The 27,007-nt window shown below is 36.3% G+C and overlaps 1 protein-coding gene across 2 annotated transcripts in view; it reads left to right on the top strand.

Moving 5' to 3' along the window:
• LOC127652633 (signal transducer and activator of transcription 3) overlaps positions 1 to 26,704 on the top strand; it is a 36,557-nt gene extending 9,853 nt beyond the window's left edge. The window contains exons 3-24 of one of the 2 annotated variants that reach the window (XM_052138889.1): positions 8,517 to 8,760; positions 9,116 to 9,208; positions 9,583 to 9,664; positions 9,779 to 9,879; positions 10,356 to 10,507; positions 10,598 to 10,756; positions 11,310 to 11,402; positions 11,508 to 11,567; positions 11,656 to 11,685; positions 12,093 to 12,186; positions 12,393 to 12,440; positions 12,559 to 12,642; positions 13,481 to 13,579; positions 13,673 to 13,808; positions 14,328 to 14,380; positions 14,505 to 14,599; positions 14,715 to 14,854; positions 15,232 to 15,450; positions 17,710 to 17,752; positions 19,197 to 19,256; positions 24,053 to 24,153; positions 24,363 to 26,704. In XM_052138889.1, coding sequence (XP_051994849.1) covers positions 8,517 to 8,760; positions 9,116 to 9,208; positions 9,583 to 9,664; positions 9,779 to 9,879; positions 10,356 to 10,507; positions 10,598 to 10,756; positions 11,310 to 11,402; positions 11,508 to 11,567; positions 11,656 to 11,685; positions 12,093 to 12,186; positions 12,393 to 12,440; positions 12,559 to 12,642; positions 13,481 to 13,579; positions 13,673 to 13,808; positions 14,328 to 14,380; positions 14,505 to 14,599; positions 14,715 to 14,854; positions 15,232 to 15,450; positions 17,710 to 17,752; positions 19,197 to 19,256; positions 24,053 to 24,153; positions 24,363 to 24,469 — 2,293 coding nt within the window. In that variant the 3' untranslated portion in view covers positions 24,470 to 26,704. The remainder of the gene's footprint in view (positions 1 to 8,516; positions 8,761 to 9,115; positions 9,209 to 9,582; positions 9,665 to 9,778; positions 9,880 to 10,355; positions 10,508 to 10,597; positions 10,757 to 11,309; positions 11,403 to 11,507; positions 11,568 to 11,655; positions 11,686 to 12,092; positions 12,187 to 12,392; positions 12,441 to 12,558; positions 12,643 to 13,480; positions 13,580 to 13,672; positions 13,809 to 14,327; positions 14,381 to 14,504; positions 14,600 to 14,714; positions 14,855 to 15,231; positions 15,451 to 17,709; positions 17,753 to 19,196; positions 19,257 to 24,052; positions 24,154 to 24,362) is intronic. The other variant, XM_052138890.1, reaches the window with a different exon arrangement.
• Positions 26,705 to 27,007: the final 303 nt, after the last annotated feature.

Raw genomic sequence — 27,007 nt, 5'->3', positions numbered from 1 at the left:
AATTTGGACATTTTCACTTAGGGGTGTACTCACTTTTGTTGCCAGCGGTTTAGACATTAATGTCTGTGTGTTAAGTTATTTTGAGGGGACAGCAAATTTACACTGTTATACAAGCTGTACACTTACTAATTTACATTGTAGCAAAGTGTCATTTCTTCAGTGTTGTCACATGAAAAGATATAATCAAATATTTACAAAAATGTGAGGGGTGTACTCACTTTTGTGAGATACTGTAGCTAAAAGTATCAGAAAATGAAGTAAATGTGGCTAGATTAGACTGATTATATTTAGGTAAGATGTGTGAAATAGGGTGATGGATGCTTTAATTAAACTAATGGGTTTTCTGATAATACAATGGTGGTTTTTATTTTAATATCAAACAAATGTTAAAACCCATGTATTATTGGCATTTTAATAGAAAATATGTTATTTTCTGTGATGGTTTTAATTTGTTTTGTGAAAACGGGAAAGATAAAAAAACAAAAGTCTGTTTGAGAATCTTAATGAATAGTGGGATGTTGGAATAGCACAGATAAAAATTTCTGTCAAAATTATACCTCTCATAGTATAACAAATGTGTAGGTAATTGTCCAAAGCTTGCAAAAAGACATTGAGTCTTTTGTAGAGTTTTTTGTAAATAAGAATATGGAACACAGTGATCTTTTGAATAAGAATGAAAAAGACCATGGATCCTTTTATAAGAGAAAGTGAAAGGGGCACTTATAAGGGCTAGGATTTGTACAATTAAAGACATGGATGCCCCAAATTTGTATTTTTTTAATTTGGAAAAAGACTGTTCAGTAAAAGCAGATGCATCCCCTTCGCCTTCCTAATGGAAACGTAACTGCTGATCCAGTTGAAATGTGGGAGCTGGTAGTGGATTTTTATTCTAAATTGGATAGTGCTGAGTACTGTGATTCTGAGAGTGCTAAAGACTTGCATCATGATTTACCAAAGTTGGGGCATGTGCAGCAAAAAGCCCTGGACAAATATTTACATTCCATGAGTTATAAGTTGCAGTCCACCAGTTGTCGACTGGACATTCTCCTGGAATAGATGGACTAATGTCTGAGTTCTATCAGCACTTTTGGGGAATATTGGGAGAAGATTTCCATAAAGTTTTATCAGAATGTTTTAAGAGTAAATCACTTCCTATTAGTAAAACTGGAGACCTAGTTCTTTACTTTGTGTGGACTACAAGATATTCTCAAAATGTTTGGCAAACAGGCTTAAATGCTGTTTGGGTTAATTGATCCAGAAGGACCAGACATATTGTGTTCCTGACTGTTCAGTCATAGAGAATTTATTTGTATTAAAGGATGTGATTGATTTTAGTTGTCTAACTGAATCCAGTATAGCTTTACTGTCTGTAGATCAACAAAAAGAGTGGACCATGAATATGTGTTTTTTATGTCTTAAAGAGTTTTGGAATTGGGGACCAATTTATTTCTTATATTAGGTTGTTGGTCCATGATGCATCTGTTATGATTAAGGTTGGTGGGGTACTAAGTGTTCCAGTACCTGTCCTAAGAGGCATTAGACATGGTTGTTCTGTTTATGGACAATTATATAATCTTGATATGGAGCCCTTTTTGTATAGGCTCAGGAGAGATCTTAATGGATTTTTAATTCCAAATGAAGGGAAAACATTGTAAGCTTATACTGATGACATAACTGTTTTAATTTCTGTGCAGAAGGACATTACAACTCTTAATGAACGTATAAAGTTATATGTGAGAGCTTCCACCACCAAAGTGAATTGAGAGAAATGTGAGGGACTTATTGTTGAACAGTGGGAAAGCACTGGACCTCTAAAATTTCCAGGAGGGTTGAAATCGGCATAAGAGGGCACACGTGTTTGGTGTTGTCTTGTGAACTGAACAGTTTTAAAAATAAATATTTGGAGGGAATGCCGGAGAAGGAATCAGCCTGATTGTCTAAATGAAATTGGCTATTACCAAATTTGTCCTATAGGAGGATCTTTGTTGACATCTTTGTACGCATGCGCGAGTGGTTGTGTGGCAACAAAACAAACAGTATGGCGGGCTGTAAATACGCGACGAGCACTTTCAAGAGAGTTAGCGGGCGAAATCCACAATATATAAGCACTTTAAAATCTGAAGACCGGAGGAGGTTTGGAGAGAAGCTCAAAATTTTTATTGGTGACAAAATCGAAGTTATTCAAAGCCCATATGAGATCTGGGATGACAAAAAACGTTGGTCCGACTCGCCCGTGTCTTGGCCACCAATCTGCTGGGGAGACATTTATTCTTATTTAATAGAAACCCCTGGACCCTTCACTCATGAAAGATTAATGGCTTTCAAAAGTCTGGAGGCCTATGACTATTTTGTTTCTCGAAAAGTTGGGCCGATCTTTTCTGCCAAACAGAAAGCAGTGATCGTGCTAAAAGCAGAGGTTAGACCTGGCCAAGCAGAGTCACAGCGTGATTCGCATCTCCCGTGGGTGATCGCCAAAGAGAACGGCGAAATAATCACTGCTCACTGCGACTGCAAAGCCGGGTAAGTCTTCATTGATCAGTGTTCTTATTTATTTATTGAAAATGTAGTGACTGTTGTACCAATTCAATTGTGTTCAGTGTGAGACTTTCAATGGCGTCTGTACTATGGTGAAAAATTGTTGAAAATTTGCGATCCTTTTCGGAGGGAATTCGAAAAAACTTTTTATCAGGCCCCCGACGAGCCGTACAATCGACCACACAGCAAGATTGAACCATCCTGTTCTCTAAATCCCCCTCCAAACGTGCAAAACAATCAAATTACAGGTATCTAGCAGTGTTTCCTGCCACACGATTCCCATGATGCAACGCGACAAACATAAACAATGACGTCACAAAAGATCCGCCTATAGAGGGAGAGTTCTGGTCGTGAATCATCTTGCAGCCTATATACATTGTGGCATTAAGTCATGGTCATGGAACCACCCAGTGAAATGATTTGTTATATACAAAAGCTATTTGTGGATTTTATCTGGAGTGAGCAGCATTGGACTCAGGCTGCTGTGCTTTATCTACCAGTACATGAGGGAGGCTAAGGTTTGGTGGACATACTGAGTTGCATCTGTGCTTGTAGACTGCAAGCAGCACAGAAACTGCTTTATCATCATAATTTGGTATGGATACAGACTGCATGTGTGATTCTGCAGAGGGCTGGCAGTCTTGGACTAGACAATTATTATTTTCTTTCTAATACTGGAAGAGGTGAATCTTTCAGATCAGAGGGATGAACATGAATTCTAAAAATGACTCCTGCCATAGGTGTAGATTTTAAGTCAACATCAAAAATGGCATTGTACCATATCGCAGTGAAAGTAGTTAATATGAACTCACTTAGCAAGCAAAGAGCTTCAAAGTGGCCTGAGCTATTGGAACAAGACTTTGTTGTGTGGGACAGGTGGATGACCCTGTTTACGCCTCCCATAGAGAAGCAAACAGCTGATCTACGGTGGAGGATTATTCACGTGGAAAAAGCTCCAAAAAATGCAAAAGCTGTCTATATGACTTGTGTCATATTTTCCAAGTCTTCTGAAATCACTTGATCTCTTGCCTTCTAAATTTTCTGTAAAAAAACGTTCACTTTCTTTGTATGGAAAAGAGCTGTGTGGACATTCTGCTATAAATAACCCCCTTTTGTGTTCCATGTAAGATAGAAAATGTGTTTGATGTTTGAAAGACATTAGTGTGAGTAAATGAGAACAGAATTGTAATTTTTCGATAAACTATTTCTTTAAAGCTCCTAAATTTGAGTTAGGATGATTTGAATGCCACAGAATGATAATGTGACTGCAGCCAACATTCTTCACATTTGTTTCCCACAGAACTATTTTAGGAGCAACAGATCCTTTCTGACACCAAGAGAGGTGAATATATTTATCACTGTTGCACATCAAATGGAGATGATAAAGTTGTTGTCTAACAGTTTGTCAAGCCTCACTGAATCTAAATATCATGCTTGTAAAAACACTTCCTTATTGTTAGAATATAGGCCAAATGTTCACTTTTGTGATGTCACGCCTCTGCCCGTAAAAGTGCTCCAGGAAGTCTCTTGTATAGAATAACATACACCATGCCATTTTTTTCTCTATATTTTCTCACAGTGTCGATATGACTCACTTATAGGTTTTCTCTATAATTTTACTGTGGACTCCGAAATCTCACACTGAAATGACTCGTGTCTGGTTTCACTCTCCTCTTTAGTTTCTGTATCATATTATGCCTCTTCATATGGATAAAATCTAGAATAAATAATATCATTGAGTGCTAGTTGGGTTTGTTCTCTTGGTTGTGGCATGCTGAGTGTTTACACCTGTGGTGAAGTATTGAAGCCAAGCTTTATCTCATTAATGTTTTGTTTGCTGCTTGAATCGGTTGATCTTAGAATTTTGTTTCATTTGAATTTACCAACACTTGGTTTTGGACAGTTGTGGTGCTCTTTTGGACAATTTTTATTCATTTTTATTTATCCTCTTTCTCCCAATTTGGAATGCCCAGTTCCCACTACTTAGTTGGTCCTCGTGGTGGCTCGGTTACTCACCTCAATTTGGGTGACAGAGGAGAAGCTTCTGAGACAGTCATCTTATCACATGGCTCGTTGTGTATGACACCGCGGAGACTTACAGCACAGGAGGCTCATGCTACTCTTCGTGATCCTTGCTCAACTTACCACGTGCCCCATTGAGAGCAAGAACCCCTAATCGCGACCACGAGGAGGTTACCCCATGTGACTCTACCCTCCCTAGCAACCGGGCCTATTTGGTTACTTAGGAGACCTGGCTGGAGTCACTCATTACACCCTGGATTTGAACTCGCGACTCCAGGGGTGGTAGTCACTGTCAATACTCGCTGAGCTACCCAGGCCTCTCTTTTGGACAATTTTAGTGATTCTTTTCTTTTTGAAAGCTTTTCGAGTAATTTGTGAAATCACAGTTTGTTGTTCTTCAGAGTAAGAGAATGAACGAAAAATAGAAGTAATAGAAGAGAGAGTACAATGTCAGTATTTAGACATCAAAGAATATTATAGTCATTTTACACAACATGAGTTACTATAGATTAGAGCGTTATTATTGCACTAATGTATGTTTTACGTTATCCATTTAGCAGACACTTATATGCAAAGGGACTTAAAAATAAGTAATGCTTCAACAATGAACGATTTATTCTAAAGACTAATTTATACTTACTTGGCGAACAGGATTATTTTTATTCCTCTAAATTTATGACAAAATTCACTGACATTTACATTTTGCTAAGGTGTGTTCGGTGATATTTCTCCTGTTCACGCATATCCCTGATATTCTTGACCTAAGAAAACTCTGATATTCGATGTGATTTGATGATTGGAGTGGGTGTAGTTTGGACGTGATACTCTTTATTTATTTATTTTTCTCAGCAAACTCATTTTAAAAGTATGTTGTGCGTTACTTTCACAAAGTGACAGTAACATGAGATGTGCTGCAGTACATAGTAGGGCTGGGCGGTTTTTCCATATATTCCAGATTTCAAAAAACATTGCAAGCACTATAGTTGGATAAATTACATATAGATAAACATATACACTCTGTTGACAACTTGATTCTGTGGTGCATTTGGGGCGTTTGTAAATTTTTCTTGCACACCTTTGTTTTCTATAATGAAAAGAACTTGGATTTCTCTAACCAGGTTGCCTAATAAAGAACATGGAGAGTTTATCTTCAGGCATTTCTTGAAGACTGTGAAAGACTCAGCTCGGGAGGAGTTTGTAAGTTGGTTAAAAATAATGCAAATTCACAGTATTTGCAGCATCTAGCAGACCCCATTGTGCTCTTTTTTGAGTCTCCCCAAGAACAAGAAGAAATCCCATGAGAGGCCTGTTATGTGAACTTCCTGGAATTTGAAAACTGTTAAAGGGATAGTTCGCCGGAATAAAAATTCTGTCATTATTTACCCTAATGTCACTCCAAACCTTTATGTCCTTCTTTCTTCTGTGGAATACAAAAGGGGAATTTTGTAACATGGTCTAAATTTTTCAGCCCTATCAAGGGACTCATAGCACAAAAAATAACCCTCAGGATTTTTGGTTTGTGACAAACTGATTGTTTCATAGAGCGTTTTGAATGGATTGTTTGCTGAAACACTCTAATAAGCCTAATAAGGCCCGTTCTTTATATCTAAAAAAATACAATAAAAAGTATTTTGCACTCTACATAACAGATAAAATATTTGTATTAGAATTGCACTATGTATGTATGTATCTATATAGGTGTGTGTCTGTGGTGTGTATTATTTTGTATTATTATATACTTGCTGCTGTTTTTGTATTGCTGTGCTCCTGTCACCGAGACAAAGTCCTTGACATAAAGCTGATTCTGATTCTGAAAATGTTATTGCTTTAGGGAAATGGTTAGTTGCAAAAGCTGTGTTTGTACTCTGACCTCAGCTTTCAAAAGCCAACCATTGTGTATGTAGACAGACATACACAATGATTGTCTATCTACATACACATTATCATCAAATTTGCAGTTGTCAAAATTGTTTATACAAGCTAAAATAAGTGTTACATTTTTAAGGTGAGTTCATATTCAAGTCAGCTCAATAGTATTGACTATATGGCCTGGCCCTGCATGATTTTTATTTTCCTGATATTTTTTTAGATGATTAATAAATTAGCTGCACACATAAGTACACATAACAGCCAGGACTAAAAAAATACTCACTCAGTATGACTGCATAGTTTTCAAAGACAAAGCTCTGATAATAGGTTTGCTGTGTTTCACCTAGGATTTGTTTTCAGCAATGGTGCTGTTGTGCATTTACGCGTCCACAAGCCTGCAACGCTGGACCCGTATTAACGCGTGTTGGTCGAAGAATAGCTTAAAACAGGGGTGTCAAACTGAATTTCAGCCTGGGCCACATCAGGGTTGATTTGTGCCCTCAAAGGACTTAGTAGCACCCATTCAATTTCCAATAATATTACATGTTATGTGCATTGAAATGCATATTTGACTGTACAGCATTGATTTTAAGCTTGGGCCTAAGTTGGGTCTTCTTTACAGATTCATTTCATCAGGCTCCTACTGATTAAACTACAGTCGTCTCTTGGAATTACTGAAGGCAAACAAAACAACTTACATGTTCCTACAATTAGAGAGCATTACTAGAGTGCATATTTTACACAGATGGAAAACTGATCAATTGGTTCATAATTATGAAAATGCACCATAGTTCTTCCATTGTATCCATAGTTTTAACAATTATATTTTTAATAGTTCATGATAACAACCATACATGTCTCCTCACTATCATGGTTAGTAACTGTGGTTTCTATATAGAGAACTGTGGCAATTTTGTAATGAAAACATCTAAATACATTTAGAAACGTTTTCTGCCACTACTACCATAGTTAATACAGTACAGTTTGTGTTACTACAGAAATTTCCATGGTACATATTTGTAAGTGTTGTGATTTGAGAATTGAAAAGCCTTCTAATTTATATTTTCTCCTGTTTTCTTTGTCAGTGCCGTTTAGAATGTGGGAGCTGTTTGTTTTAAACTAGTTTCATCCCCTAAACATAAGAGTTTTGCAACAGATAGTTAAGTACTGCATTCAAACGGGCTCTGCAAACCCCAGCGCACATCTCAATGGTTCACAAGTGCATTTAAAAAGTCGTGCAGCTGAGGCCAGTCCTCGAAATACCGCACCTGTATTGCGCTCGTGCTGCTTTATCCATGATTGAGTCATGTTGATAAATTGACCCATGTAGCGCTGTTTCATTCCGCTTTTGAAGCGTGCAAATGCTCTCCAAAATATACAGATGAAGTAGAAGGTTCATTAATATTCTAAAGCTCTAACTAATCATTCAGTGAAACGTTGTGATCCCTTGACATCCTACATTTCAGAAATGAGCTCACGGGCCACTTGAAATGAAGAGAGTTTGACATGTGTGTTATGCAGTGAGGTAAATCTGAGTATGGGCGTGTATTTGTGTGTGTGAAGCTGGGTCTCTTTTGCAGTGTGCAAAGCGCACAGCTGACTGGGGCTGGTAAGCATTATTTTGCATCAAAAATATTAAATGAATCATGTGAAATTTATATAGGGGAAACATTGGATTGTTTGTTTGTTTGTAGGATAATTATTTTATTGTTAAGTCTGAATATGATGGCAGATGAATCTGTTATTTTGTCTTTAAAAAAGGCAAAGCAAAAGTGAAAAACAGTGAATTGAAAAAATATGTGGTTCGATAACTAACTAAAAACACAAGTTTTACTTGTTTTAAATTAATTCAGACATCAAAACACAAGGATGATGGGGGATTTAAAGATGGACTGTTAATTTTATTTGAAAAATGATAATTTATCAAATCAATAACATTGACCTATAACGATATAGTTACCAATATATTAAGTCTCTCTAGTTTGCTTTAATTGTTTAGTTGCTACTCTGTACAAGTTTTGCTGGTTTATTTTGTAAAACGTTGCTGTACTTCTGTGTATCGTATGAGCCTGTTTACTTGTGTGCCACAGGGCGTATGCAGCCAACAAGGAGTCTCATGCCACACTGGTGTTCCATAACCTGTTGGGGGAGATTGATCAGCAGTACAGCCGCTTCCTGCAGGAGAATAATGTCCTGTACCAACACAACCTGCGGCGCATCAAACAGCACCTACAGAGCAAGTACCTGGAGAAGCCCATGGAGATCGCTCGCATCGTGGCCCGCTGCCTGTGGGAAGAACAGCGTCTGCTGCAGACAGCCACCACTGCACAGCAGGTATACACACACACACACACACACACACATATAACTAGTAAGCATATTAATGCATGTGTATGCACTTATAGATGCAGACACATACTAATGTGCTTATATATTGCACAAACTACAGGTAAGTGTATACACAATGAACTCACATGTGAAATCACAAATAAAGAATAACTCATATAATCCAATTAGTTTGTTCATTGTTTTCTCAACCAGACCAGATATTGCAAGTACTTTCCTGTCGAATTACACAATTGTATATTTTAACTGCCTTGGAATAGTTTCTAGCTCTGTTAGGGTATCTTCAGATTTCTGCTCCACAATTAAGGCAGCTGGTGTGTCTCATTTCCTTTCACGTGTGTAGGATGGCCAGGTTGCCCACCCCACTGGGACCGTGGTGACAGAGAAACAGCAGATACTGGAACACAACCTGCAGGACATCAGGAAGAGAGTACAGGTTGGTAAATATATTTACACTTTAGCTGAAATACATAGATTTTTTTACAAAAAGCAGATCAGAAGTACACATAAATGCCCTCATCTCTCCAAACATTGTTGTTTTGAATAAGCAAGTCTTTATGACATGGATTATTTGACAAGTGAGGTCCCATAGTAAGTAGTCATTTAGTGTTCATTTATCCCAAAATTGTACAATAAATTTATTACAATGACATTCTGTAGCAACTTGAGTGAATCACACAATTATTTAATTATATTATATTGGGCACAAGATGTTGGGCTCATATTATACACATTACCCCATAGTATTACTTTGATTCAAATTGGGTCTCAACCTTCTATATTCCCCCCTTACTCACCTTTTCTGTGCAGGACATGGAACAGAAGATGAAGATGTTGGAGAACCTTCAAGATGACTTTGACTTTAATTACAAAACTCTCAAGAGTGCTGGAGGTATAGCAAGCAAATGTTGGAGCAATTGTTGCAGATTTGTTTTTAAAATTCCAACAAATTTCCTTCAGTAGTCATAAAAACCCATGTGTCATAATTCTGTACATCACCTTTCAGAGTTGTCCCAGGACCTGAATGGAAACAGCCAGGCAGCAGCCACCAGGCAGAAGATGTCTCAACTGGAGCAGATGCTGAGTGCTCTGGATCAGCTGAGGAGGGTGAGATACAGTAAAACCCTATCCAGACCAGACCATCAAGATCAGAAGTCACTACAGAAGTCTAAACCAAATTATGACTGATTTCTTTTGTACAACATTGAATTCTAGGTTTGTGAAAATTAAAGCCCAGTAAATCTTTAAAGACCCAATGTAATCACTGAGGTCATCTATATGTTAGAGTACTCCTTCAAGTTGACAAGATTATCTTTTAACAGATACACTTGTCAAATATATAGTATTTTTCTTCCGGGAAAACTGACAGAAAGAATATTGATGACTCAACTTGGGCGTATCCAAATATTTTTTCAATAAAATGCTCTCTAAAATGAGAAATCAGATCAATATGTAAGTCCTTTTTTACTATAAATCTCCACTTTCACATTCTTTTGTTTTGCCATCTGAGATTGGGTACATTTAGATGAAGAAAAGTGTTCTAGGCCCTCAAATATATTACCAAAAATGGGTCTGATTCACAGCAAATAGTAACTGAGATGGCAGGGCTGCTGTCTGCCATGGACTTTGTACAGAAGAATCTGACAGATGAGGAGCTGGCTGACTGGAAGAGGAGACAGCAGATTGCCTGCATCGGAGGACCACCAAACATCTGCCTGGACCGCTTGGAGACATGGTACACAGGACAAATCCATTCATGACCAAAGATGATTTTGAAATGTTCAGTTCAGATCATTTTTTATTTAAATCTTCCTCTCATTCTCAGGATCACCTCTTTGGCTGAGTCACAGTTGCAGATCAGACAGCAGATCAAGAAGTTAGAGGAACTTCAACAGAAGGTCTCATATAAAGGAGATCCGATCATTCAACACCGCCCTGCTCTGGAGGAGAAAATTGTAGACTTGTTCCGAAACCTTATGAAGAGGTATAAAACACACTTATAACTGGAGATTGACTGACAGTGTTTTTTAAAAGACCAATACCAATTATTGTTTTTAAACCAATTATTATGCTTAAGAGTTTGATAATCACACACAACCAATTTTTTATTGTTTTGATTTTACTTTTAGACACAGTAATAACTAAATAATTTAGCACTAACCCCTGAATGTAAACAGCCTACTTTTCAAGACTAATGTGGCGCAAAGTCAAAGGATTAATTTAACAAATTGTTTGGCAGTGTACACTTGTCCAAGTCTCCTCTCTTAATTTGTATCTCCACAGTTGGTCTTTTACCTGGAGAGGTTATCTTTTGTTTTGGGCTATGTCTGACTTTATCGATAAACTTTTAACCGATTAAGGGGGAAAGAGTTATTATCAGTTAAAGTTTTTGGTCAAACTTGATTTTGTAACACTCTTTCATGCATAATCCTGTCAAAATCAAGCTCTTTATTCTGATAGTAACTATTACGGTGCTATAAATGGAATAGGATCTGATCAACCATATTGTTTTCTATGGTGTACTTGTTTCATTGCAGTGCATTTGTCGTTGAGAGGCAGCCTTGTATGCCCATGCATCCTGACCGACCTCTCGTCATCAAAACAGGAGTTCAGTTCACAACCAAAGTCAGGTTTGTACAGATGAGTCATAAATGAATGAACATAGAACTCTGAATGAAGAAAGGATACAAAACTTAAAATGTGTAATCTTGAAAAGTTTTTTACTCTCTCTTTAGATTACTAGTGAAATTCCCGGAGTTGAATTACCAGCTAAAGATCAAAGTGTGCATTGACAAGTAAGTCCTATTTCCTGTCTATGATGTCAACATGAAATTACTTTGAGTTTTATTTTGTTGCCTTAATCTCTGCTCTTCTGTCCTCCAGGGAGTCAGGGGATGTGGCAGCCATTCGAGGGTGAGCTTTAAAGTTAAAACTCCATTCTCTCTGAATTATATCATTGTCACATGATTATTTGAAATAACAGACAGATATATCAGTCAGGTGGATTAAGAAGCCTTTTTTATTTAGGTTTTTATTTTGAGATCATCTGCATTCAGTGCATTCAGAAACTGTTTTTCCCAGCAATTTTGTGGAAGTCTCATTAGCTGTCATTAGATTACACTATACATTAGCATTATAACGGCCACCCTGCTCTCGAGATTTCAGCATTCGCCACTTCAGTAGTCATTTCAGCAAGTTGACCACTACTATATATATATATATTTATATATATCACCACCAGTGTGGTGAAATGAAGTCTCTCTTGGTTCTACATGTAAACAATTTTGCTCTATATAGTCCTCTACTTATTTTTCCTCCAGCTCTCGTAAATTCAACATACTTGGCACCAACACTAAAGTTATGAACATGGAGGAATCCAACAATGGCAGCCTGTCAGCAGAGTTCAAACATCTGGTAAGCTCATCCAGTGCACCAATTCATTTTGTAGTTAAGAAGCCTGTGCTCTATGGATTTACAAAATTACATCAAATAAAAAGACGTAGACTTGACACAGTCAATTTGATCTGTCACACAAAATCAAATTGGATCAGGTGTTGGCTCATAGTTGGTTGAAATGCATTATGGGGTCTGTAGTCCTGACTTTTGCCTCTTTTTGTCAGACTCTACGAGAGCAGAGATGTGGCAATGGAGGCCGGACCAACAGTGATGTAAGAATTTATATAACAGCAGCTTTGTTTCACAATTTTGAATGATTATACAAGGTTTTGAGGTAAAAAGTCAGTTTGAACATTTTGAAGTGTTTGACCTTTACCCTCTTAAATACAGGCATCCCTGATTGTGACTGAAGAACTGCACTTGATCACATTTGAAACAGAGGTTTACCATCAAGGCCTAAAGATCGACCTTGAGGTAAGAAACTACACACACATAAACACAATTGTGATATTTTTCTATGTTAGAATATTGAACACTTTTGGAATAAACCTGCCCCTTTATGGAGTTACCCCCTTCTTTTGGAGATTCTGCCCCCATTTGTAGATTGGCATGCAGTTGCAGGATTACGTTTTTCAGGACTATCTGTTTGTGCTAACCATTAAAGATGGTTACCAATTGTTTTGCAATTCCTTTTGGTGACGCTGATGGCACAGAAATTACACTCTTCAATTTGAATTGCTTTTTCTTTAGTGTTTTTCAAATGTTTTCGAATTCTTATAAAATGTCAAACTAGTCCTGTTGGGCTTCATATCAATTTAAAGATTATATTAAACCCTGAGTAGTGATTAAGTCCAACACATTGCTCACAGAGATTGATTCAACATGCAGAAAGCCAATAAGGTCATTCTGATATGCTGTCGCCATGGCGCTATCTGTGGGAGGATTTGAATGAGTAACCAGTCAGTGAGTCCTTGGACGATCTGCCTTATTGAACCCCTAAATGCACACAGCGCTTCCTACTTGCCTATTATGAGCTGATATGAGCACACAGACAAAATCATTACTTATTTGTGTATGGAAACAACAGGGTTATGCAAAATACCAACACACACAGCAGGTTAATTAACCATACAAATTAAGCAAGCCAGTTACAGCAAGCTCTGTTTGCTCATGGGGGTTTTGGAAATAATTATTTAACCTCTGGTGTCAGCTTGTGTTAATCAGAATTCCGACTGAGCACAATGTACAAAATAAGAGGATTCTTCAGCCGTGTTATTCTAAATTGTGAATAAATGTCTTTATCTCTGTCCAGACACACTCTCTCCCAGTGGTGGTCATCTCTAATATCTGTCAAATGCCAAATGCATGGGCGTCCATCCTGTGGTACAACATGCTGACCAACCATCCCAAGGTTTGAAATGGAACCACAGCAAGCCATACTTACTGTTAGCTCTACAGTTAATACATATTACTAAGAATTATTTTTCTCTCTCTGTCTTCACAGAATGTAAATTTCTTCACCAAACCTCCAGTAGGAACATGGGATCAGGTGGCTGAGGTGCTGAGCTGGCAATTTTCTTCCACAACTAAGAGAGGATTGACCATTGAACAGCTCACCACACTTGCAGAAAAACTGTTAGGTATGTGTGTATATATGTGTGTGCATATATATACTGTACATTTAGCTCTGTATTACAGCACTGGAATGTTTCATGGTTTGACTCACTCCACTTGTTTTTCAAGGTAGAATTCCAATTGTGTGATTTGCAAGATTGTAATCAAACAAGTTTGTTGGTGGAACAAAAATTTGGCCATATTGTGTATGAAACATCAGTTACTTAGTATTATTGCTTTGGCAATACTATACTCCAATTGTCATGCCAAAAAATCTTTATTGAATTTAATTAATTATTATTATTATTTCATTTTTTTTTACATTTAGTTCCTTTATTAAGGAAAGATATTTGGCACTAGCCTGAAGTAGTTTACCGCTGGCCTTCTCTTTAATGATGTGTTTCACTCTTAGGGGATATTTCATACATATTTCACATTCTGCCATACAAAAACTGCAAATGACATAAACTTTGGCAGCCCAAGTATGCATATATTAACATTCTTTATGCATAACTGTTTAATTCTGTATCTCTGTTTTTGTATAGGTCCGTGCGTGAACTACTCCGGTTGCCAAATCACATGGGCCAAGTTCTGCAAAGTATGTTTCTATGACAACCTTTTTGTTCCCCATTTTAATTTGAGATCAGATCAGACTAGCTGAACCAGTTACTTTCAAAATATCCTAAACATGTTGTGCATCTGTATGTGTTTGTTGGTTCCAGGAGAACATGGCAGGAAAAGGTTTCTCGTTCTGGGTGTGGCTAGACAATATAATTGACCTAGTGAAGAAATATATTTTGGCTCTATGGAATGAAGGGTGAGGACTCCCACTAAACTCTTTCAAACAGTTTTCATATGAAGTATTGATAGTTCATTACATTAATCACTGCTTGTTTTGCTTGTGACATTAAGCTCTGACGTGTGTTTTCCAGGTATATAATGGGCTTTATCAGTAAAGAAAGAGAAAGAGCGATCCTGAGCCCAAAACCTCCTGGAACATTCCTTCTGCGCTTCAGTGAAAGCAGCAAAGAGGGAGGCATAACCTTTACCTGGGTGGAGAAAGACATCAGTGGTGAGAACTTGTAATTGCTTGAGGGGGGGATTCACTAAGTACTGCACCCAGTGATGGCAATGTTTATTTACACTTGCTGTCTGCATGGTTTTAGCACTTTATTAACTATGCAAATCTGGTAAAAGCACAAAAACATTGGTGCTAAAAGCAAATGGCATAGCACAATTCCCAAACTTGCAGTGTTCAGTTGTGAAGGATGCAGCAGACCACCACCATGTTTGCGCTTAAAATATTTTTATTTAACTTAATTTAACATAAATTATTCATTTAGTGCCTGATTAAGTTGAAATAAAGGTGGTTATTAAATACATTCCAAATGCAGGTTTGAAATAACATGAAGGAGAGTAAATAAAGACTCTCTGTTGGTGTATGTTCAGGTAAGACCCAGATCCAGTCCGTGGAGCCATACACTAAGCAGCAGCTCAACAGCATGTCATTTGCTGAGATCATCATGGGCTACAAGATCATGGATGCCACCAACATCCTGGTCTCTCCGTTGGTCTACCTGTACCCGGAAATCCCTAAAGAGGAGGCATTTGGCAAGTACTGCCGCTCTGAGCCTCAACCAGACATCGAGTTCCCTGACTCTGGGTGTGGTGAGTGTCCCTCAATATAAATCAGTCTAGCCTGGAAGCAGATCTCTCTGTTGCTTGTAAATAACAGTTCTTATTTGTCTCATCTCATTCTCGTTTATTTTGGAGACTGCTATTTTTGTATTGGAATATTGGTACTGAAGTGTACTGACAGGGTGTGGTTTGCCAAAAACATTTTGCTTCAGAGGAAGTTGTCAAAGAACAAGTAAATAAAGAGAATGCAAAAGATTGACATTAATTTTCTATTTTTCAAAAAGGTTAAGTTTAGGGCTGGGTGATATGGCCAAAATATTATCACAATATTCTTTTTCATATCATTTGATGATAATATTTATCATGATATACATTCACATTCCAAGTTGGCAGAAGAAAAAAGGGGGTGGGTCCTAAACAGTCACAATAGTCTATACAAAACTGCATTGGGCCCAGAGTCAGCCAAAGTAGTGATGTCTGAGGGATCGTCTACCAAAATATAAAAATATTTTTTATGAATCAAGTGCAGTTGGATATGAATGTTAAAAGATCATCTGTTCATTTTGAAGTATAATGACAATCATTTTTACTTTCAAATTATTTTGATATTTCGTTACATTTAGAGACCCAGTGGTGGCATAGAGGCCCTTGTGACTGAGGAATGATACTGTTTGGGGGTTCAGAGGTATCCCCTGAGAGGGACCATTTTTATATTTTCATTAAAGTGAGAAAGGCTACAAACTGGTCATTTTATTTCTTTCCTTGTCATCCATGCCAGAGAAGATGACATCTGATTAATTTAACACAAATCAGAACAGTAATCTATTTGATTATTATTAATGGCTCGTAACATGCTAATTAATAAAGCTAAATTTAGAGGGGAAAAACTTTGGGATTTAATGCTGCATTTCATTAAACTTGGAAAGTTGGATTTTCCAACTACCTTCTAGGAAAAGTACAATGCCACTTGAAGTCGGAATTCCAACATGCGGCAATTTTAACTGATTTTGCCGAGATGCAGGTGCGTGATGTCACACAAACATGTCGGCACCCAGGAAGATGTACAAAATAAGTGATAAACATTCACTTTTATTAAATAATATCAATTCATTAGTCAAAGTACCTACATTATATGATATTAAAGGTTGTTTTACAAATGTTAGCAGAGACAGATGTTCAAAACATGGTAAACTATACTGTCATTTGATAGTTGTACACCTGTAGCACAGGTACTAGCGTTGCAAAATTGTTTATGAATTGGGTTGCTAGGAGACATCACTGGTGACAGTCAAACACCTGCTAAGCTAACAAGAGTGCTAGTTTTGTTTCCTTCAACATCACCTCTGGCATTGCACAGATCAGAGATCGGAGATATCATGTAAGAATAACCCACATCTGACTTGAATGGAGCACAGCATAAAGGTGCTCTGGAACTGCGTTAGCTTATGTGGCACCTCATGTCTGCTCACATGCAGGGAAAAGAGGCAACACGTGTAGGACGGCATAAATGAAGGGTGTTCGGTGCTAGATAATGTGGAACTGCTTGAGTTTTTAGCGACACACACCTGATCGTCTAGATGTAGAACACAAGCTAAATATCCAAATTTACTCAAAATCTTTTCTTTGATATTGTGGATTTTATTTATCACATAAATGTATTTATTTTTATAAATATTGAGATTGTTTTATCGCCCAGCCCTAGTTAGATATTAAAACTAAACTTGACCTCAAATTTGACCCCATTGTGTTATTTATACATGTTTCTGGTCTTAATGTGAAAGATTCATTGGTTATGTTTGCAAAATCTAAAATCTAATAACATGTTCTGCCTCTAAAACAACTCACCAAGCGCTCTTATTTTTCCAACCACCTGTCAGTCATATTGACACTTGATCCATGATTCAATCAATTGCTGAGAGAGACAATGAAGTCCTGTCCTACATTTTTTATAATCCTGTTTCATGTCACGTTATGGAAGTATTTTGGGTTGTCAAAGCTGTTTAATGATATAAACTCAATGGGGGAAAATTCTGTCATCATTTCCTTGTGTTGTTCCAAATCCATAAAACGTTCTATTTTTCCGTGGAACACAAAAAGAGATGTTAAACACAATGAAAGTGAATAGTGAATGAGGTTGTCAGTTCCTAACATCCAACACAACATACAGTAAATGGAACAAAATGATGGTGAGTAAATGATGACTGAATTTTAATTTTGGGGGGAACCACCTTGTTAAGCTGGATATATGCTATCCTTATTGATAACACAGAGTTTGTTGTTTTTTTTCAGTTATTCAGCCATACCTGAAGACCAAGTTTATCTGTGTCACCCCGTAAGTAGCAGTTCTCTTCCGTTTCTGTGTGTGTGTGTGCGTGTGTGTGTGTGTGTGTGCACGTGCGTGTGTGTGTGCGCGTGCGTGTGTGTGTGCGCGTGTGTGCGCTGCGTGTGTGTGCGTGCGTGTGTGTGTGTGTGAGAGAGAGAGAGAGAGTAATTGACCTTGCTGAAGTCTGTTTTCTCTCTGTCCTCCTGTAAACTGGGAAATCTTTGGTGACTTTTCAGACAGGAGCACATGCAAAATACTTCTCTTTGTTCTGTGTTCACCATGGATCAGGAATGTAACTTCTACTGAAACCTCCAAGGAGCCTTCCCATCATCTTTTTAGCAACAGTGTTACACAGGAAGAGAGAGAACTCAAGGGCATAGATGTCAAGCTCTTTTTTCTATCACACAGAGTTCAGGGCTATATTTGTCCTTTAGTTGTAAAAGCACACTTAGCTTGTGGGTAATTATTGTGTTAACGCTTTGTAGCCATGTGACTTCTGATCTTAACATTTATTGTAGACATTTAGAAAAAAAAAAAACATAAAAATCATCTGAAGAAAAAAAACAAGAAAAAAAAATATATATGTTAGTGTGAAATCAAACTGACCCTATTAATACATGTTCCTTACTATCAATTAGACTCTGAAATGACTTTTCTTTGCGGCTGACATCACCTAGCCGTCTTATTTTTCAACCAATCCGCTACAATGTCCTGTCATTTATTGGCTTTTCACACCTTTTTATTTGTTAACCCAGGGTCAATCTTAACCCTGGACAAACGTGTGCCTGGGTTATATCGCTCCATGATTCACACTGTTCGTACTTGATGGTGGGTTAGTAATTAAAACTGTACATACTGTATTTCACACAGTTTGTTTCTTTTAAAAATTACAAGTGTGAAATATTGCTTAACCCAAGGTTTAAAGTGTCCCTAATCTGGGGTTAAAAATTACACTATTCCAAGATTTGGTGTAGTGTGAAAAGCCTTATAGAGGGATGAATTTCATGATGCAGTCAAACGCTGAAGGAGAAATTCAAGCTCCACCATACTTTTTTTATCATCCTGTTTCACTTGGAAACACATCACATTACAGAAATCTAATGAACAATGTTTCATGTTGACTTTAAGGGGAATATACCTTTTATAATGCTGAGAGTCCTTAATGTACATTTTTTATCTGCTTACATTATTGATTCTAATGAGGTAGTCCATTGTAATGCTTTTACAAAAAACATGGTAAACTGCAACACATCAAACTGCACATACCCCACTGTATTTTAGGTAACAGGTTTGGCTACATAAACCGACTTAAAGTTGTAATAAAAACTGCTTCAAATACTTGACATAAGAATCACAAATACTACTTTGTGTTTATAGAGGGGTTGGAGGCCATCTATGTGCCTGCATGTGTGTGTGTGTGTTAGGCAGGCTATAAACTGACCTCTCTCCATAGGTGTCCTTCCATCTTCATGGACTTCCCGGACAGTGAGCTGCTTGGGAACGGCTTCCCTGGGTAGGCAATAGGGAGCTCATGTATTTGTGTGTATGAGAATGACTTCAGTCTGCAAGTGAATATTTGTGGTTCAATTCACTGTCTGCTAACATAGAATATCCCTTTTAACACTTCTAGAACTTGACCAAGTGTTCTGTTCAAACCTTAACTCACTTCATCCATTCATAACAAAACATCAGAGAAAACCTTCATAATGTTCAAGGGCTGGAAAAGCTGTTGCACAAGTCTCACATTGGTTCTTTTGGACACCTTTGTGTTGGTCTGAAGTTTTGTGAATTAGTTTTTCCTGCGATCATTCCTTTTATCCTCACTAAAATGTGCAGTAACTACATTCCCTATATCTACTTTAATTTCTTATGTGAATTTAAATGTTGGATGGGTTTTCTGTAGATGAGGATTTTGTTGTCATGTCTGACCAACCCCTTTGTTTAATGTTTTCTGCTCTCACATGTGAACTTTCCTGCATCAGTATGTAAACTTTTTTCACACTTTAGAAAAAAGTATGTTCTCTCACTTTTTCCATTTATTTTTCTTGTCTTTTATGTTTTTCTCTCATTCACCCTTAGAAGAGGGTTTTGTAGAAAGAGTCTTGCATTTTATATGGTATTTAAATGGTTCGGTCCATCGTTGTGTTTTACAATGTCCATTTGTCACATACGTGACCCTTGTTGTGGCCCTGTCTAGGGTAAAGATGCAGCATAAAGACCATAACCTTTATCCAAATTAAAACACTGTTTCAACCCAGAATATTTTCAAAAATATTGATTTTATTTTCAGCAAAAATAATAAAACATATGATACAAATATAATACACAGACTCAAGAGAAATTAATTGACATCTATCTAGCTTCCCTAACAGAATGCAAAATGTACCTTTATAAAATATAAAAAAATAAGGAATGTAGATTGTTATTTACAATAGTTAATCAATATAAATCATTGTAAAGGTGGTTATTGCCAACAGTATGCATATCAACAAACAAACAAAAGATAACAGTCATAGTAACACAGGTAACAATAGTACAATGCTTTTAATGACAATTGGAGAAGTGTGGGTGTTTATTGAAGTAGAAGCCCCTTTATAAACGGCAGCAATCTGTATTTATATTGAACAATCTCCTTACCACACCAGTTACAGGTAAGGATAAATTAGGGCATTGGCCAACCTGGATGTGTAGCGACAGGAGAAGAAAATGTAACCACAGCAATACAAATAACATCCCTTAAATGTCATCTTGTTAATACACAAATAATGTGCTATTAAAACTATGGCCATCATATGAACCAAGACGAAAAGATTATGATCTATATAAACCACTTTTGGAACCACACACTGAAAGAAATTATGTGTTGGATATATTTTGGATAAACATTTTTGCATTATGCTTTTTTAGAAAATTCAGATTATTGTAATTTATGTCTGCTTAACTAGAAAACCTTTGTTAGATATACACAAATGTATCAGTTCATTCAAATGTATTTGTTTCTACCTAATTTAATTGTCTCAAAAGAAAATGACTTGGGTTAGTCTTTTAAACAATTGATTGCCCAAAGAAGTGCAGATAAAGCTGCTCTTCAGCTATGCTCATTCACATACGCAAGGAAAAATTACATGGATTAAACTTCACCAAAGGGAACACTAATCACCCTAATGGTGACTACACACACACACACACACACAAAACTAATTACAGTAAAACAACACCAATAATACTAAAAAGAGCTCAAATCTCTATGAATTCTTAATAACTTATTAAATGTCCCGATAAGTTCCTTTTGACCAAACAAACATGCTCAAATTATTGAAGCGCTTATGTGTATTTCCCACAACCTCAGTTCTTAACTTGATTGTTTGAGTCAGTGTTACTTAAACATTTTTAACCAAAGAATTTCAAGGAACTCACAATTATTCTTTTACTTAAAAGATCACTTATAATTATCCTTATAATTAATATTTTGTGTTGTATACAATAATGCAATATTGTATTATAAATATGTCCTTTTCTGAATAGAAGTTATTTATTTTCTTACGTTATGGTTGTTGAGCCATCTAATAGTTTGTTTCAGTGGAGATGTGCTGTGAGTTTTAAATGTTTTCTGAAAAGTAACAAAATGATTACATTTACAATGAATCATTTAGCAGACACTTTTATCCAAAGCGACTTACAAATGAGACACATAGCAGCAATTTGTCATACAAAGTTTATCAACATCTGCAGTATAGAACTGCCAAGTTCTCACAGTGGCTGGAGTAGTAAAGATGCTAGCACAGAAGAAAGAGACAGACAAGGGTACCGTGCCTGTCCTGATAACATTTGAGTGTACCTTTTACTTAAACAGTAGCACAAAGTCATTAGACTTTCAGTTTAGATTTTGCAGTCTGCAGTTATATACATCCAAACATTTGAAACCACACAAACGACTCAGAGGAACTGAGGAAATCTGCTTTGAAACATGTATTGTGCAATGTTCTATACACATTCATTGAATTAATACAATATCAACACAGTAAATACAAAACTCCAATCACAGCTAGCAAATGACGCAATTCACATTTTGCTAGGTTTGAAAATGTAACAATAGCGGACACTTTGACAATCACTGAACCATTTTCCGAATTTACATTTAGCTAAATTAAGGGTTAAATAACCATCTGAAAGGTGACCCAATAAAATATGCTAGAGATAATCTTTCCATATGTTTGAATGAATTGCCAAATAATCCAGCTTTTAATTGAGACATTGATAAGTAGTATATGGTATTCCAGGGAGGAAAACTAGTTCTTGGTTGAAAACATAAAAGTGCTCCTTCATCTAAGATTGTGAATATCTAGATTGGTCCTTTTCGTGGGCATGATAAAACCTTTCACGGAAAGAGCTTACAAAGTCCAATATGGCTACAGCAGTTTACAAAATAACAGCTGTTCACCAAGCATATTAGAGGTTAGCTAACTGTATTGCCAAAGACCTAAACCCTAACAACTCTTGTAACATTTCTCACACTGCATATATGAGCAAGGGTAAGCCTTAGAACCCATTAATGCTTCTTTCAATATAGTCTGTGCCCAACAAGAATCTGAAGAAATTCTTTTTATGCTTCCTGGAACTCAGGATTGTTACAGCCAACTCATTTGTGAAATTTGACCCTTTGTTATTGAATTATTTTGAGCAAGCCAAAAATAGCACATGTGCTAGTGCTTTTACTGTCACTTTTAATATGCTTTTACTTTGAGACATTGCAGTGTAACAGCCTTGTGATAAGTAAATGCACATATCAAAGTACTGATGACCAGACTTTGACCGAGGTCCCATCCAATCCATAATACTAAAGCCAGACCTGGTTGAAGTATGACCTGGTTTGATTTACAGCAATCTTATGTGCATGGCATTACAATATTTAGAGACTTCAGTTTTCAGACCCAATGAGATAATATGTAAGGATGCAGAAATAATAACTCCTAGATGTCTTTAAAGATAATTTTAGAATTTATGACCGACTTTAATAGGATACTACAATTTGTTAAATAGTATACTACCTCACATCAATATGAGTATGTCAAGAACACCAACTTGTGTGCTTGTTCTCGCATCACTAGTAAAAAATACAGTAGCTGTTACACTTAATCAAACTGCTCATATAACTCATTTGAATATCAACAAACGGAAACCATTGACCCCTGTTAAATCACTGCCCAGGGTAGGGCTAACTCCTTTTAAGTAATTGGCTAGATCAGTATAGGTATGTAACGGAACCTCTACAAGCACCAATTCAGTACTGCAAATTAACACATTTTGTCCTGCAATTAGTTTAATCAGAGGATGGCGAAATACTGTTTAGAATTAATGATTGCATTCCATTTGTGTCCCTTATTATTGAAAGACATTAGAAAGACTAATAGCCAGTAACAAAAAAAATTTAAGTATATCTTTCACTTTAGTTTACACTGAAAGTAAGCTGTGATTGGCAGAAACATTGCCTGTTTCCAGGCTTTATAATCAGAAATAAAATGGGTTGGATCAACCCTTTTACAATCAATGCTATTCTAGAGGTGGTAGTAGGCTTGATAACCAAACACACCTATTTCAGTTGGGAAATCCTTGGATAAATAGTTGAGAAAAAAACCTCAGATACACTTTGTCACTTGATGTAACCCATGTACTAACATATATTTTCAGTGCACAGCTCTTCTAACACATGACTGAGAACTGTTAAATGCTTAAAGTTCAAGTTTGTTGTTTATGTGCTTCTAGTGACACCAAATGGAATTGCAAAAATAAAACACTTCTTCTGTCTGTCATTGGTTAGAAAACACAGATAATCCCACCCCAAACTCACACCATTGGATGAGCAATTTTGCTATGGTCGGCTGGTTTTGATAGCTTTCAAAACATTGATTTGATTCCAAATCAGTTGATTTGTAATTTATTTGATATATTAATTTAATATATTTTCAGAGAAATCAACCTATCAATGTATATTACTTTAAGTCATCTCTGCATATTAAGCTGGGATAGGAGAAATTATTTTTTTAATTTAATGAAATTTACACACTTAACCTTGATGTTCCCTAGTACGTAATGTTTATGTGAATGATTCTGAGTGTGTGTACCTGTGTGTTTCAGACAATCAAATATTAAAAACATGATATAGTACAAAAATGTGTTAATGGTTACATGTGGCAAATGAACTCTCAGGGCTTTGGTGGTATTGCAAATGTTTTTGAAGAAGTTTGGATTTGGTGTGAATGTGTAAGCTTTTCCAAAGGCATTTGTAATGCATGGTCCCTTTTTTTGCAGGACTAACTCTGGAAACACAAGTGATTTGTTCCCAATGTCCCCTCGTACACTTGACTCTCTCATGCATAATGAAGCAGTGGAGGCCAATCCTGGACCTCTTGGTGAGACACACCCACAAATAAAAACATCCAGTTTTAAAGTCAGATTTAAATGCTTTATTGTACACTTGATGTGTCATCACAGTATGCATATGCAGACATCTTTTTCTCTTTTGCTAAATTATTTAAAAACATCTTTGGGTGAATTATCCCATTAAGGACGAGCATATTTTCATGCTTAAACTCATATTACTGTGTTTCTTTTCCCCCAGAATCCCTCACTCTGGACATAGATATGAGCTCAGATCATCCCTCACCCATGAGAGAAGCGTTTCCAGCCTCTAATGTCTCAGATATGGATGCCTGCAGAAATGCTTAGTTTTCCAACATTTTAGTTTTGTTGTTTTATTTCTACTGGAAATTTTTTTTTTTTCATGTACATAGGATGCTTAGGTGCTAATCCTGCTTTCTTTCTCCGGGCCAGTTCTTTGTTTCTCTTCAGTTTTTACAGTCATTGCCAAGAGTGTGCATTTAAAATAAGATTGGCATTTTTGCCAGTTTTATGGGTTCAATACGGTTATTAATGGAAGTGTTTTTTCTATCTACCACTAAAATAATCCCTACCACTGTATTATCATGCAGATTATCCCAAAAATGGGACCACAGTAGAAGCACCGCTAGTTAATCAAAATCTTAGTAAATACTCCTCAATGAAAATGTAAATACTAAGATTATTAGCAGGATTTATAATGAGTTTCAATTATATTAACAAAACAATAAGCTTGCAAATATTTGGCCATGACTGTATTGTAGCCACATGTAATTATTTTTTCAGTTTATTGCATCAGAAGTTACTTTCACTTGTACCACATAGAAAATATTCACTGATGTTGGAAAACATGACAAATATTTTAAGCTGTAAGCATAGCAGCCAGTGAGCCAACGTTGAAATTTAAATATTTAGTGTGAAGGGTCAGAAAATCTTAAAATTAAATTGTTAAGCAGTTTGAAGCTGCCACAACTTGCCATTATATTGTACCATGTTGAACTAAAACCTGGATTTTTATATAAGTATAACCTTCCTTTCATAAAATCGTGTGTTGCAAAGTGCAAAATGTGTGCATGCAAAATGTGTGCATGCAGGTCTATAAAGACCTTTTTAACTTCTGTCTGGTTTTCATTAACATACTGTATTTTAATGTTGCAGAAAAGTATTTTACTCTTTTATTGGATGTCTTTGTGAGGTTAATTGCAGAAGATAAATATATTAATGTATGTTCCACAAATTAGGAAATATGTTCTTTCCACCATATTCCCCTTTCTGTTAGTGCTAGTTTACATAGCAAGATGAATCTTGCACTGAGCCGACAGGACTAATATTGCAACAGAATTTGTGAAATTTAGATATACTGTATATACAGGCACACAAATATGCACACACACACACACACACACACATATATATATAAATTTGTTGTTTAATTCACTGATGTTAGACGATTCACTGATAATAAACTGGTAGTGCTTTAAACAGGAATATGATGGAAAATTTGTTTCCATGTTTTTAAATGTCTGTCAGTCAGTCTAGGTTTGTTTCTCAGTCTCTGTATTTGTTCTTCCACTCTCTACTTTATAGATGTATACTATTATATATACTGCATTATGTATATTATCTTTATTGTAATATGCATTCATAATGAGAGAGTTATGCAGTCCGTCATGCAATGAGAGAAGTCAGGACTCAGGCTGTATGTTTAGATACTATCAGACCATAGATGGAACATTTGATAGTGAAAATAAAGAAACAAGTAAACTCAATAATAAAGATCCCTCTAGGGGCAGTTTAATCAGCATACACAGTGGAACAAAATGTAGCGATTATTTTTCAGTGGACATTTAAAGGTTATTCTTCCCAAATGAATCTCAACTGCTTTCACGCAAATGGTAATAACTGAATGTTTATCTGTCTACCTGTCACTAAACGTATCCCAGCCGTTCTGCTATAAAGGTTAACCAAAAGAGATAGTGTGCCTGCATTATACATTTTTTGAAGGTTCTTTGATTAGACTTCAAGCTGTTTATAGGTTTGTTGTAGTGATGTATTAAATATTTGCACTTGTGGCGACTGGTGACTCATGATGACTGAGTATACATCTGTTTATCATTGTATTATTATTATTATCACAAGAAACCTGAATTTTTGTTTTGTTTCCATGTTACAGCATTATGGTCATATACATGTCATTCCTGACAAGCTCTGTGTCGTTGCACTGATTCTGAATTTGAATTAAACAATGAACAGCCTATGAAACATGTAACCAGTTATTTTACTGCAGCTGAAATGCTGAGCTGCATTTTTGTGGGAAATGTTCTCTGAGCTGAGAAAAGATGTACAGTCTCAGTGTCTCTTCACTGGGTGCCATTAAAAATCTTCACTATTTTGCATTGGTTTATCAGTTATTCTGTGATACTTTAGTTCTAAAGCAAACTAACTATATATGCTATGCTTATTTTTTTTCTCCACAATTATTAATTTGTTCATATTCAGTTATTTTTATTGGTAATGATACAGACTAAATCAAGTATACTGAAGTTGTTTTTCAGAAATGTATAGATTTTGTAAAAGCAAATCTCATCTGAAATAAAACTGTTATATTGGTCACTTAAAGAATTAAGCGAGATTTTGAAAATTTTCTTAAAGGAATATTCCGGATTCAATACAAGTTAAGCTCGATCGACAGCATATGTGGCATAATGTTGATTACCACAAAAAACATTTTTGATCTGCACCTCCTTTTCTTAAAAAAAAAGAAGCAAAAATCGAATTTAGAGTGAGGCACTAACAATCGAAGTGAATGGGGCCAATTTTTGGAGGGTTTAAAGGCATAATTGTGAAGCGTTTCATTTTATAAAAGCA

The sequence above is a fragment of the Xyrauchen texanus genome, chromosome 12 (genome assembly GCF_025860055.1).
Source record: "Xyrauchen texanus isolate HMW12.3.18 chromosome 12, RBS_HiC_50CHRs, whole genome shotgun sequence".
In the NCBI taxonomy this organism is placed as follows: Eukaryota; Metazoa; Chordata; class Actinopteri; order Cypriniformes; family Catostomidae; genus Xyrauchen; species Xyrauchen texanus.
The sequence above is the reverse complement of the archived record's forward strand: the minus strand, read 5'-3'. Positions and strand labels throughout refer to the sequence as shown.